This window comes from Lissotriton vulgaris, chromosome 1_2 (genome assembly GCF_964263255.1).
Source record: "Lissotriton vulgaris chromosome 1_2, aLisVul1.2, whole genome shotgun sequence".
Classification (NCBI taxonomy): domain Eukaryota; kingdom Metazoa; phylum Chordata; class Amphibia; order Caudata; family Salamandridae; genus Lissotriton; species Lissotriton vulgaris.
This window is the reverse complement of record NC_141686.1, coordinates 42,512,654-42,527,634: the sequence shown is the minus strand read 5'-3', so window position 1 is coordinate 42,527,634 and position 14,981 is coordinate 42,512,654. Positions and strand designations below refer to the sequence as shown.

The following is a 14,981-nucleotide window of genomic DNA, read 5'->3' as shown; positions in this document are numbered from 1 at the left end:
ATCACCAACCTTGCAGCGGCATTCTGCATCAGCTGCAGGCGACACAGTTGTCCTTTGTAAATCAGGTTCCCAATCTCACAGCTCTCTAGTCCCACCATGTCTTGTCTATGCTAATTAGGAACATCCTTGGGATTAGAAAGAATCTCATCCATTTAAGTGACATGCGTAACTGCCACAGCACTAAGGCGATATGCCTCAGATGGTCCTCTGATTTCAGCCCGATGAGACCAGGACAAATGTATGTGTATCTGGGCTGACATACTATCTTTGTTTCAAGAAGTTACAAAACACAGGCCAACTGAACACATGGCAGAACTAAACTGTCAGTTAACATTCAATTCTGTCCTTCACATGGCTGATAGTCAGAGGGGAGCTGTGACATTGTTTGTCTCTAGCAGAGCAATATTTATGTGGGAAGTTCATCCTTCAATTTTGAAAGCCATATTGAAGCCAAGTAGAATTCACAGCAGACAACCACCTGAGCAGACTTGTTCGAACCCAGTTCATGAAAAGGAAGAGGCCAAAAACATTTCTAAAAATCGTTCTTGCTCTTTTTGTACTAAACTTTAAATTCAAATATTTATATTTTTATAAATTAGTACAGTGTCACAAGAACGAAGTTTTAGGTGTGCAAATAGATGTATACCCAACTACCAGATTTTAAATTATAGCATTATGCAACGGGCTCTATAACATTATGCCACTATTACTACTACCATAATTCCATTTTTAAGAATTCATTGTCAAAAATTGGTTGCTTTAACACTTTAAATCTACGGCCGTGTTTCCAGTGTTAAAGGACTGCCTGTCAGTCTGTTTATCATGTTTGCAATAACTCATGTGGGCGCTGGAATGTTTTGATGAGTCCCATGCTGGGTAATGTAGGTTTATGCCAGCTGAGCAGTTTGAGCACACTTACCATGTGCTGTCCTAAAAGTAAAAACCATGTCATTCAGTAATTAGCAGCGAGTAAAAATGAAATGGAAAATAAGACCAAACCAAGTACCGACAGCTTGCTAGGCGGGTTGGGAGGGTGACAATTTCGAAGTCTCCTCTCTAGAGCTGCTCAGAAATTTAACTTCTGAAGACCTCAATTTCTTCCTTTCACCAAGGTACAGTAGAAAATCACGAGCTATGAAAGCTTCTGTGGAAAGTGGAGCTCGAGACATATCCTTGTTGACCAGAGTTTAGGTCAACCTATATAAATATTTCTATGTTAAAGCTAGTGTTTTGATATTTACCACTACTAAAGATACTTCTGACTGGGGAATCAAGTAATGAATTTATAAAAGCTTCGGTGCATGAAAACGAATGCTCTTTACAAATGCAGCATTAAAGGCCTACTGAACAGCGGATTCACTCGATGTAAACAATGTTTTATTAGATGGTTTATTTGGTCCAACTAAAATGCATTCAATTTCTCCATGGCATCTAGGTGTAAAGCAAAAACAAACTTCAAAATGGATTAGGTTCCTAACCTGAACATTACCCAACATAGATCAAAAGTGTGTGGCTGCCCTTTCCATAATGCATCTAAAGTAAATGCAGCTTATTTATACTCACTGTGATAGCCACACCAACTTGCCTCATTTGAATCCAAATTATCACATTGGAATGATTTCCTGAATTAGGACATCTGTGCTTTAAACCCTTCACTAAAACAATCAACTTGGGTCCTTACTGGAATATCTTTGCATATGTGATCAGATGAATTGTACATCTTACATTTACATAGATTCGAAGCAATCAAATATTTATTTACAATTGGATAAATATTTCCTACCTCACATGGGTGAATATCGTTTGACTGCATACACTTCACAGAAACTTCTAAAAACATAAAAACACACAAGTCACTCTGACCATCCTCTAATGATTATTACAATCAAACCAAATAAACCTGTAACAAAATATAGCAACATTAATTTTCATTTTTTTCACAACGTATTTTATTGTTGACAGCCAAGACCAGGTTGATGCCTCAAGGGGCACCAGCAATATGCATGCACGTTTACATATGGTGAAATCAACATTTTCAATTATATTATAACAACGTTTATACAGAAAATAAAATGTCAAATAACTTTTTAGAAGCCAAACAATGCCACACTATGTCTACCTGAAAAGTAAAGAAGTCTTAATTTTCTTTTTAATAAATTTTTAACCAATCTGAAAGTACAACCAAAACTCCTCCATATCCCCTTCATTTACTGTTGAACGAAAATAATGTAACTCTTTAGAGTAGATAAAATAAACAAGACAAACAGCCAGTACCTTAAACATGCTAAAATTGACAAAATACTGGCTTATGCCAATTATATTGCCATTCGCACCATGGACACAAACTATCCGTGAGATAGAAATTGCTGCTGTAAGACATGGCAAGATATTGGGTTACTACTTGAGCATAAAACCTAAATTGTATGTAATGATGAAATCAGCTTCCAAGATCATCATAAGACTGATAGCACTATGTACTTGGGAGTTATTACAACCAGGGAAGAAAATACAATTCCATTAAATGGCCATCCCTTAGTGACAAAAAATCGAGATCAGGCCTGGATAAATTATTTCCATTTCACAAACGTTGCACAGTGTAATCGTATCAAAATGTTGGTTTTACAGAAGGTCTTCTATCAACTACAATACTTTAAAATATAGGGCAGGCATGGTTCAAGAAGCTGAATGCCATCTGTAACACCTATTTGGAAATATAAGCAGCTAAGAAGAGCCCAGAAATATTTCGTGCTGCCATAAGATAGGGGTGGCAGAGCAGTGTCAAATTTCAAATATTGGGCATCAATGCTTAAACATATGGACATAGTTATTACCGGCCAGCATGGCAGGGTTCTCAGTCTAGAGGGACTGCCCTTCATATATGAATTAACCCTGGTTAAAGTTAGAGGTTGTTAAAAAAATCTAGAACAGATTTAAGAACCAGTTTAAGACCATGAAGGCAGCAAGCAAGATTTAGACTAGGCTGAAAGGTAAATTGAGCAAGGCTGAAGAGTTAACAGTACAAGACTATATACAATGTGTACTATACCCCTATAAAGGGGTTTCATGGGGAAAAATGAATCGACTTACTGCCCGCGTTATAGAGCTAGCAAGGCAGACATGCTCCACATGTGCTTACTTGAATAAAGTTATAGACGCTTAAGAAGAATCAATGAATTTTGGAGTTCTACTATAAATTTCAAGATTTTCATTACACCACAGCCAATGCTGCTGTGGATAGACATGCTATACAAGAATAAGCACAAATTGTATCCAATTTGTTACCATGGCTGTAGCTTGTATTTACCTTGCAGCAGTATGGTTGAATCCAGAACCACCATCTTATTATTAATGACAAGATGGCTGCTTCATGCTTACTCATACTTATGCACCCGCTGCTGCTTGTACTAAGCTTGTTTGTTCTGCTTAACTATTAATGCAAAAGTTAAAATAAAGTAATGGGGTTACAGTAGAGATAAGTGGTATACAGTGCATTCATTTATTTTTGTATTCTAATGTGTCTTTCTTTGACTTTGTTAATAGCTCGTATTTGGGCAGAGGGTGACCTGAGCAACCATTTTGAAACTGCGTATGTGTACCAAACTTTGAGACCTCGAGGCATGGCATTGAACCAATGCCAGAAGTTGTCTTTACGGCAAAGCGCCTGAGAACCTCACCCCCTGACCTGGGAAAAGAAGAACTGCGACGGTATATAATTTGTATAACAAAATGAAACAGTATTTGTGGGCAGAATAAAATTGTGAGAAAATAAATTATGGGCGGGAACTTGATCAATACAGCCTAATAAACAATGATATCATCTTAATATGGTGTGATGACCTCTCCTCTTCTTTCTGATGAATCACTGAAGGGGAACACAAATTTGCAACATTTAGGGGTGGTACATTGCCCTGGCAATGGTATAAATAAGGTAGGTTTAGTTAGAGAAATTGACGACTTGTCCGAATAGCTGACCTGTCACTGACCCAATGCACGCTATAGAAGATAGACAGCAGAGGTGCGGGCAGGGCACTCCGTCAGAAAATTTGAGGTGTTTGGGAAATTATTGATTACCCAGTCGGGGTACCAATTTGGCCTACAGAGAGGGGTGTGACACTGGTGTTGCACTTACCGGAGGTCAACTGGTCTTGTCCCGTGGGCTCCTGATTAGTTGGGAGTCTTGTCCTTTGCCCCAGCCCATGACCAGGATTGGTCCTTGGACCATTCTAGGTAAATATAATCCATGTGGTATGTCCTTGTGCTATTTCCCTTTCTCACCCTTCCCAGGTACCAATGTTTAAAGGTGTTACTGTGATTTCTTGCAAAATTTATATCGTATTAATCATATTTTGCTTATGAAATTTATGGTCTCTGTAATTTGGATGAAGACTCACTTAAACTTGCATAGATAAAGAGTTAAAACTTCTCCAGAGTCTGTGGTCATTTCAGGAAAGGAAAAATTGTTTAAATACTGCCTATTTATTCTAACACCTTTTCGATCCCTAGGACTTATAACTAAGGTGACAAGGATTGGTAAGTCATGGTTTACAGGTAGAAGTCCTAAATGGACTCAAAGTACTGTTAGTCTAAGTAAATAGAAAACGCAGGACTACTAGGTCAAAGTGTGAATGTTTCATGGGCCCATGTGATAAAATTGAGTTAGTGGTTCCGTGCGCTCTATCAGTATATTTTTCTGGTAGCAGTAGTATGGTTAGGGTTCAGTTAAAAATAGGTAGTTGTGTATCGATTATTGATCTTATTGATTTTTTTATGTACTAACCAAAACCCGCTTGTATTGTTTAATGTTTTGGAATATCCCGGGATAAGGAAAGCGGTTAGTAAATAGAAGCCATACTGCTGTGAGGTTACTTGCCTTGATGAAATAGGTGCGTAAAGTTAGGTAAAACTTGAAGCACTAGTTAGGGTTTATATTTCTAGTATAAAAGTGAGTGATTGGTGGCAAAGGAGTTCGCTGCTGAAACTTTGGTCTTATATCCACCTACAAAGGGTCATTCTTAAGGAGTAGCAGGTTCTTTTTGCTTTAGTGAAGAGTAAACAGAAGGTTGTTTTACTCGCAGTGCATGAAGAGTAGGCGGAATTAGGTTTACTTGTTGTAAAAAATGATCTCTTCTTTAAATTTAGTCAATCAGGCACAGTAGTGAATGTTTTCATGTTGTCAATTAATGGAATGTATAATTGAATTTTGAAAGAAAAAGAATTGTCTTATTACCTTGCAAAGGAGAGAGTCAGTCGCAGGTGATGCACTGACGTCAGAGAGCCGCGCTGGGATTGGTAGAAACAGCGGGTGTGTAACCGTGAGAAAATTGTAAAAGAGGGGTGAGTGCAGAGAGTGAGATTCACGTCACAGAAAAGACGCGCAAACATTGATTAACGCTGCTTGTAAGTTTAAACGTCATTGGACATTGAAATTAAGAGACGCGCTGGTATTGAAGAAATATTTCTGCAAAGTAAAACTAGATTAATTGAATTTACTAAAATTCCATAAAAAATTAAATAGCGGTATATGTGACATCTAGAGCCAGCATTTATAGGAAATCGTCCTAATAGAAAAATCTTAGGATTTGCTAAAGAACAGATTAGAGAAGACCATGTATCATGTACGGAGGAAAGAAAAAAATGTTGTTTTTCAAGAAAATAAAGAATTACTTTAAGGACAAAGCTATTAAAACAAGAGAAGGGATTATTATTCCACTACCGAATACACCCGCATCATACAGGATGGTAGAAAGGGGCCACCACTTGTGAGTGGCTAGAAAACTGGATAGAATATACCAAAATGGCATACTAACTTTTCCAGAACATGGTACATTTAATGGTAGAATATTGCACAATTTGCGAACTCGCATGAATGAGCTAGATCCCAGACCAAGATTAATCAGATATGAAGCCCTAGAGGAGTGGGAGACAGAAGCTTTTGAGTGAGATGGATCGAGGCAATAGAAGACTTAGCAGATTTTATCCTAGATTTCCAAAGGATACTTGAGATAAGCAAATGAAAAGATGAACAGTCCATGTTAGAAGAAGGATTGTATCCTGTATTGACCCTAGAAGAACCATCAGGAAGTAAAAGTACAGAGAAAACTAAAAATGTAATGAGTAGTGGTGATTCGGATGATGATTATTTAGATGTTTTGTTAATGAAAAATCTGCCACCTTCGCAAGAAACAGTTACTCCCAGTGCTCAGTTTTTACAACCACCTTTAGTTCCGCAGATTATTAATGAAACCTCATTAGAAAAAGTACTCCAAGAAAGGGAGAAAGGCTTTAAATAAACATCGTAGTGAATTAGTTCAGAAAATGTATCAATTAAATAGTAATCCTGGAGCCCTGACAATACCAGTGACAATAGGTCTGGTAGTTCCTTTATATGGAGACAAGCAAACCAGTCCTAAAACTCCTGTTCTAGCTACACCCATAGTACAGCCTAGGAAGGTAAATTTAATAGTCTATGATTAAGCGAGTGTGAATCAGTAATTTCCGTGATGGCTTTCTCTATACGAGAAACAGTGAGTGACTCAATCATGAAAATTAATCCCCGATGTTCAAAGGAAGTTCAGATTGAAACATCCTACGGAACGAGAAATGCCACTGTAGTAAGCCCAGAAGAATTAGATCACTGGACCCGAGACAGAGAAACCAAAATCACAACCTAAAGTATTGGACATATTCAAATTAAGGATAGAGTTGGAAGAAATGGTAGCTGGAAATGTGGGATTAGAAAGGTTAAATTCTTTTGATGAAATGAATTCTTTATATGCAGAAGTATTACTCGAAATACTAAATATACCATGAAAAGTTAATGAATTTAGCTTTTGAAATGGGAATGGACATTGGAAAATCAAAGGTATTACAGATACCATAAAGAGCTGAGTTTGACAAAGATTTGGAAAATATGAATGTGTCAGGACGAAAATTGCAGATAAAGGAATCGTAAACATGGGGAGATTCAGACATATGGAAAGCTAGATGGCCAAAGAAAAAGGAAGCGGCAAAGGCAAATAAAACCACATCTGAGTATTTACTTAAAGAAGCAGAAAAGGTCAAGAGATTGTGTCCGATGAGAGAAGTGCCAGGAGGAGGTTGTGTACATGTACCATGGTCCCGACAGGATATTTGATCATTTACTAATGACTTCCAAAAGCTCAGAGAAAACCTGTAGAATGGCACCAGCAGGTTGAAAGATTCGTGAAAGTGTCAAAAGTACTGTTAAAAGATTTAGATGGTTTATTTGACATGGTTCTTCCAGCTGATTTGTGGACAGAGCGTAAAATTACAGTATATTGGCCAAATGATGAGTAACCTAGAGATCCAAAGACAGGAACCCCGTCAGAAGATGGAATGAAAAAATATAATCAGGTGATAACTTAAAGTGACCCCACCGACAGACGCCGCCGCCCTAAACTTCAGACAGTGGATCGAGGACTGAGCCAACACCCTCGCCCCGATCAAGAAACCCTCCATTAACCACACCAGCAAAAAAGCCGCCTGGTTCACCGAAGAACTCCAGACCTCCAAACGAACATGCCGGAAGCTGGAGAAGATATGGCTCCACGACCGCACACCAGACAGCGGCGCAGCCCACAAGGACGCCATCCGCAGACATCACCACCTCATCAGAACAGCCAAAATATCGTCCTTCAAAGCCTGACTGGACAACAACGACACGACAGCAAAGAACTTTTCAACATAGTGAAGGAACTCTCCAACCCCAGCGCCAACTCCGACATCCCGCCCTCGCAAGATCTGTGCGACTCACTGGCCACCTTCTTTCATCGCAAGATCAACATCCACGACAGCTTCAACTCCTCAGCCACCCTGTCCGCAACAGACTCCACCTGCACCAACCAGCAGACCTATTGGTCCAACGTCAACGACTAAGAGACATGCAAGGTCATGAACTCCATCCACTCAGGATCTCCATCAGACCCCTGCTCACACCACATCTTAAACAAAGCGGACATAAACATCGCACCCCAACTGTGGAAGGTTAGCAACTTCTCCTTTAACACAGCAACATTCCCAGAAAGCTGGAAGCACACCGAAATAAACGCCCTCCTCAAGAAACCCAAAGCAGACTCCAAAGACCTCAAGAACTTCCGGCCCATCTCGCTGCTCCCCTTCCCGGGGAAGGTCATCGAGAAAATCACCAACATACAGCTGACCCGCCACCTGGAGGACAACATCCTAGATCCATCCCAGTTCGGATTCAGACGCAACCATAGCACCGAGACTGCCCTCATCGCCGCCACAGACTACATCAGACGCCAGCTAGACAACGGCTAAACTTCAGCCCTTATCCTCCTGGACCCGTCAGACACTTCGACACGGTCTGCCACCACACACTAAGAACATGCCTCCAAGAAGCCGGAATCTAGAAGGCCGTAGACTGGACCACATCCTTCCTCTCCGGCAGAACCCAGAGAGTCTGCCTCCAGCCCTTCTGATCCGAAGCCACAGACATCTGCGGCGTACCCCAGGGCTCATCCCTCAGCCAGCCCCTGTTCGTCTACATGACCCCCACACACAAGTGGCCCACCAGCATGACCTGATCATCATCTCCTTCTCCTTCCTCGCCGCCAAGACCTAGAACACACCTATCTACGGCAGACGCAAGACCTGCTCACCTTCAGAAGGCTCCTCAAGACCTTGCTCTTAGAGCAGTAGCAGCACCCCCCTCCCCCCAGCACCTTGAGACCCTCACGGGTAAGTAGCGTGCTTTACAAGTTCACTGATTGATTGTTTGAAGGGAAAGATTCTTCCAAAAGACACCGATTGGACTAAAATAGACAGAACCACCCAAAATAAAGATGAGTCTGTACATGCATATTATGAACGCTTTTTGCCGGTATTTAAACAGTACAGTGGTTTAGGAAACATTGATAATAAGCACATGACACATTTTATCGTTTTTATGTCTGGACTACACCAGAAATCTCCCAAAACAATTAAAGAGCATAAACTGTGTTGGCAAGCGAAGCCTGTCGGCAAAATTCTCGAGTATGCAAAATACTGTGAAGATGAAATTGATAAGCGAAAGAAATTAGAAGAAAAAGAGAATGTGGGCTCAGGACTGGTGCAGTATATCGATGACCCATTGGCATAGAGAAACCGATTGATTCCATTATTGAACCATTTAGCAAAAGGTGGACAAAGTGTCTCCAATATTGTACAACCTCAGTAAAGTATCTGGGATACCAGATAGAAAGGGGTCAGAAGAGGGAAATCTGAAAGAATCAAAATAATTCAAAACATGAAATTACCACAAACTCAAAGAAATTAGAATGTTTCTCGGAGTTGTAGGATACTGCAGGCAGTGGATTGTGGGATTTGCAGTGCTAGCATAACCATTGATACAAATGACAAAGAAACGGGCAAAGGACCCAGTTGAATGGGATGTTGAAAGCATGACTTCCTTAAAATTGCGTAACAGTCTGTGAAGCTCCAGCATTAGGGATGCCTGATTATTCAAAAAAGTTTGCTCTATTTTAAAACACAAGAGACAATTGTGCTCTCAGTTCTAACCCAGACTCATGGGTTAATGCGACGACCTGTGGCATATTTTTCTGCCACTTTGGACCCAGTGGCATCAGCACTGCCAGGTTGTCTGAAAGCGGTAGCTGCAACTTGCAGGAGTCTTGAGCAAAGTGAATACATTATCATGGAACACCCTGTAACAGTGTATGTCCCACATTCAGTTGTGAATCTGTTAACACGTACTCCGCATTTAACTCCTAGTCGGATGACTAAATATGAAAGAATAATCATTGGTTCAGAAAACTTGACAATCGTGAGGTGCACTATAATAAATCCAGCAACCTTCTTGCCAGATTCTCATTTTGAGGAGGTAAGAGGAACTCGAACATGATTGTATCGACTTACTGTAGTGTAATGTAGTGGTACTTGTATAGCGCACGAATCACCATGAGGCATCTCGGCGCTTGTACGAATACCGCTGAGGAACCCTTCCTGGCCTTTCCCTGTGAAGTGCCCACTCCTGGGCACCCCCAAGGTGAAGCCAGACATCCTAGCGTTGTTGGGGCTGTTGTGGAGATTAAGCAAGCTATTGCCCAGAGTTGCAGAGTGGGACCCATGATTAGAATAGGCACAGAGGCGAGAATTATCAGGTCTGGGGAAATTGAGCCCAAGAGGCGGGAATTGAACCCTGGCCCCGGGCCAGACCTCTGCATCAGGTTCTGCCGCTCTAACCATTGAGCCACACTTCTCCACTTCTTAATGAAACCCTATTAAAAATGGACAATTTGTAAAAGAATTACTTGAAGCAATTCAACTGCCTAAAGAATTGGCTCTGGTCAAGTGCGCTGTTCACCAATCTGGAAGGGACAGCTGGTAACGTTTTGCTGACCAAGTGGTCCAACATTGTGCCAGATATAAAATGGCATTAAAAAAATAAAAATAAAAATCAACAAAAAATAAAAATCGAAGCATGTGGAAACAGCTGCCAACTTATGCTATTGAGGTGTGAATACATGGGAGGAAGTGATAGATTTACAAGGTGAAGCAGAGCCCAAAGAAAGGGATGACTGGCAGAAAATAGGGTGTCCGGCAAGACCTGAAGATGGTGTGATAGTGTACCTGGAAGGGAAACTAGTGCTACCTGACTGTATGCTTGAACCAATGACTAGAATGTACAATGTCATGTTATGAATACTTGTAGAGCACGCAATTAAGGGTGTCCTGGTGCTAAGTACGGATTTCCTGGCAAGCGTAAACCTAGCAATAAGAGAAAAGCCATGTCTTAAGGCCCTTGCGAAATTAGATGATGTCTGGAGCGTCTCTAAGTTGGAATGGGAGTTTGTTCCAGGCTTTAGCTGCACAGTGAACAAAACCTCTACCTCACCTGTTGATCTTTTTAAAAAGGGGAATTTGAACGAGTTTGGTTCCAGTAGATCTTAATATTCTCCCTGGCATGTACCAAGAGAATTTCTTCCTAATGAACTCCGGATCAATGCCATTGGCCGCTTTAATGACAATAGATAGTGCTTTAGAGCGTGATCTTAGCGGTATTGGGAGCTAATGTAGTTTTCTCAGGTCTCCTTTGACCGAGGTGAACCTGGATGTTCCGGTCAGCACTCTAGCTGCCGCGTTCTGGACAAATTGCAACTTATTCATATGTTGTTTTTGAATATTGAGATAAAGACTGTTGCAGTAGTCCAGCCGCGACATTATGAGAGCCGTCACCACAGTCCTAAGATTATCTTTAGTCCGGAAGACCTTTATTTTCTTGATAATTCTGAGGACCATGAAACATGCTGAGGTCACCATGTTCACCTGATCCCCATTGGTAAGTTTATCATCCACCATGATCCCCCAGATTCTGGTCTTTCCTTGATGGTTCAGGACAGAAGCCCAGATTCTCCGGCCACCACTTGGGTGTCCAGACCAGAGGATTATTACGAAATTTCAAGACTTCGGTCTTACCCGAATTCAATTTTAAGCAGTTGGAGGACATCCATGTTGAGATAGATCCCATACACTCATGGAAAAGATCACCCGTCTTCTTCGCTCCCTCAGTCAGCGACAACACAATTTGTGTGACTCAGCATAGGAGGTGAACTGGAAACCAAAGGACCTGATGATACCACCCAGAGGTGCCACGTAGATATTAACAAGTGTAGGGCTAAGTGCCGAGCCCTGTGGCACCCCACATGGAAGAGTAAATGGCTCCGACATGTTCCCGTCAAAGTCAACTGTTTGAGACCTGTCCGATAGAAATGATCGCAACAGTTCCCATGCTGAACCCTTGACCCCTATATCCGAAAGCCGGTCCAGCAGTACCTTATGGTGGAAATGTCAAAGGCCGCAGATAGGTCCAATAGGATAAGTATGGCATTTCCTCCATTATCCACGGCCTCTCCGATTTCCTCCGTAGATTTTTATAAAGCCAGCTCAGTGCTATGAAAGGCTCTAACCCATATTGCATTGGGTCTAGGATGTTATTGAATGACAAAAAAAATCACTAAGTTGTCTATTCATTTCCTTTTCTAGCAAGTCTAGAAATTGGTCTACAGTTGTTTGGGTCCTTAGAGTCTAGTGACTGTTTCTTCAGAAGTGTAGCACGGAGGCTTTTTTCCATATTTTGGGAAAGATTCCAGAGGATAGAACTGCGTTAAGCAGAGGGGTAAGTGCAGATCGAATTAAGTCAGGGATCTGCCTAATGATCCACACTGGACAAGGATCACTAGGTGCTCCCGATTCGATGAGATCCAGCAGTTTAAGTGTATCTGGCCTTTCCAAAGGGGTGAATGCGTCCAATGATCTCACAGGGAATGCCAGCAATCGCCTTTTAGTTAAGGTTTGTCTGGGTATTATTAATCAAATCCACAAGAAAAAAAAATAGTTTCTATTTTTACTCTGAAGAATTCTGCAATCTTGTTGCAAAATTCTGGGTCGCCTTGTATCTTGGCAGTGTTGAGGCTAGATAGTTTATTAGTCTTGAAAAGTTCTTTTGAGTTTGATTCAGCCATAGATATTTGCAGCGAAATACGTTTTTTTACTTCCAAAAGCATTTGTTTATAGCCACAAAATGCATATTTTATATTTTTCCTTATCGGATTCTGTGTAATGCTAACGTCATATCCTTTCCGCGTCATTCTGAATATCAAGGAGCCGTAGGGAGAGCTCGTTTTGGTATCCATTTTTTACGAGGAACTAACTGATCACAGGCATTAAGAAGCCAATTGTTGTAAATGAGCGTTGCCTCCTCAACATCCGACGGAAATTGATGCATAGAGTTTTTCAGACCCAGTTTGAGATTTTCAACGTCCAATTTGCCCAAAAACTCTGGTGGTAATCTCCTTAGCCTGTGTCAGACCTATAGGATAGACCAAAGAGTTACTCAGATTGAATTTGATTGCACAGTGATCCGACCATGAAATCTGAAAGACTGAAACACCGGCTAACACTTTATTATTAGAGTAGATACCATCCAGAGTGTGACCTTTCACGTGTGTGGGGGGTGTCACCATTTGTTTGAGACCTCCTAAACTCAGTTTGTTCCAGCCTGGACGAGTCAGGGTAGTCAGCAATTTCCAGTTGGAAATTAAAATCTCCCAACACTGTAAAGGCTTCCAGGCACAACCCATCCTCTATCAGTGAGCCCAAAATGTTCAGAAACCCGCTTTTAGAGCCCGGGGGTCAATATATTAGTATGCCTTTGAAAGGCTTGCAAGTGGTAGAATACATGTTAAAAGCTAGAGCCTCACACCCTGCATTGGAGACCGTAGCAAAATTAGGGGTGAGACTTGTGATAAATAATAGCAAGTCCTCCTCCCTTTTTTACTGGTCGGTTGAGAGTGTGACAATAAAAACCCGGTGGTGTAGCCTTTACTAAGTCTGGACCTGACGAACTGTCAGTCCATGTCTCAGTGATAAATGCTAATTTTACATTATCTTCCAACAGAAAAGTATATTCCACACTGTTTCACCAACGATCTTGCATTAACATACATTTCAAAAGCCTGTCATTATGCTTTTAGTATTCCATAGAGATTCCTTCCGATAATTAATTGGCAAATTCAAAATAACTGGATGCGGCACCCGGCAATAGGTACACACCGACCCCTTTGTTATATTAGTTATATTGTCCATCGATAGCCTGGGTCAAGGAAGTAACCTTTCTTCTACATTCAGATCATGTAATTCCTTACTTGTGTACTGTAGGTTGATCGGAATGAAACCGCCAGGGGGACAGGCCTTGCGCCCGGAAAGAGCACGGAAGGGCTCAGACGGGCTTGCCTTTGGCGCGCCTTTGGTGTGCCAGCGGTGCGTCCGCGCGTCATCATGCGTGTTAAATAGGCCTGAGGACCCACTAGACTGCTAACCGATCTGGGAGTCCCCGCCCCCAGCTGAGCCATGGATCAGAGCTCTAAAGTGCAAAGTGAAGCAGCAGGTTACAATTTAAAACAGCCCCCGAAAGTGCAAGTCCCTGAAATTGAAAGATTAAAAAGTATTGCCCAGAGTTAAAATCTTGCCCACGTTACATAAGATTCAGAATTCCAGCAGGGAAGTAAATAAATAAAGTGCAGCGAGCATTAAACACAGCTTCACCAGGAGATCAATACCATGGTGACATACACATAGGGAGAGATGCCATGATCAGATTGTTCAGACGGGATTGGTTCAATGCAAAGTTCAGGAACATAGCAGAGAGTCTTTGCCAGAGATGCTTAACATGTCAGCAAATGAACCCTGGTAAGAAAACTGTGGTTTGTCCCTGGGGGAAAATTGGGAAGGCAGAAGGCCCATTTATCAGACTACAAATTGATTTCATTCAGTTACCTGTTTGTCCAGGAGTAAAATATGTCTTGGTCATTGTCTGTCTATTTTCAAAATTGGTAGAAGCATACCCTACCAGTAGGAATGACAGCTTAACTGTAGCCAAACTCTTTTAAAGAGCGCTCATTCCTCAGTTCGGTTTTCCAGTAGTGATTGAGTCAGACCGAGGGAAACATTTTAAGAATGAAATTATTGGTCTAATCTTTGAAGCATTCAAAATTGAGCAAAAGCTTCACTGTGCATACGCCCGGAGGCTTCTGGAGTGGCAGAACAATTGAATGGCACAATTAAAGCAAGATTGGGAAAGATATGTTAATCTACCCAATTAGAATGGCCCGATACTTTACCTCTTGTCCTGATGGGACTGAGAAGCATTCCAGACAAGAAAACAGGCTTGAGTCCCAATGAAATACTCATGGGAAGGGCAATGAGGCAAGCATGTGTGCCAGGACATCAGCTGTTAACTATATCTGATGATTTAGTGGTGTAGTACTGCAAAGAGTTGGCTGACCAAGTGAGTTCTCTCTCTCACCAGGTTGGGGAAGACACTGAAGCCAGACATTAAACTCCAGCACATGATTTGAACCCTGGAGATGTGGTAGTGATCAAACAAATCACACCAGGGAATCTTGCCTAGCACCAAGGGGGGGTCACCACCACAGCTGTCA

General features: G+C 41.5%; 1 protein-coding gene across 1 annotated transcript in view; it reads right to left on the bottom strand.

Moving 5' to 3' along the window:
• Nucleotides 1–14,981, bottom strand: part of CAPRIN2 (caprin family member 2) — a 682,604-nt gene that overhangs the window by 498,623 nt on the left and 169,000 nt on the right. Inside the window, exon 8 of the mRNA XM_086952790.1 lies at nucleotides 1,784–1,830. Within this exon, the coding sequence (XP_086808916.1) occupies nucleotides 1,784–1,830 (47 nt within the window). The remainder of the gene's footprint in view (nucleotides 1–1,783; nucleotides 1,831–14,981) is intronic.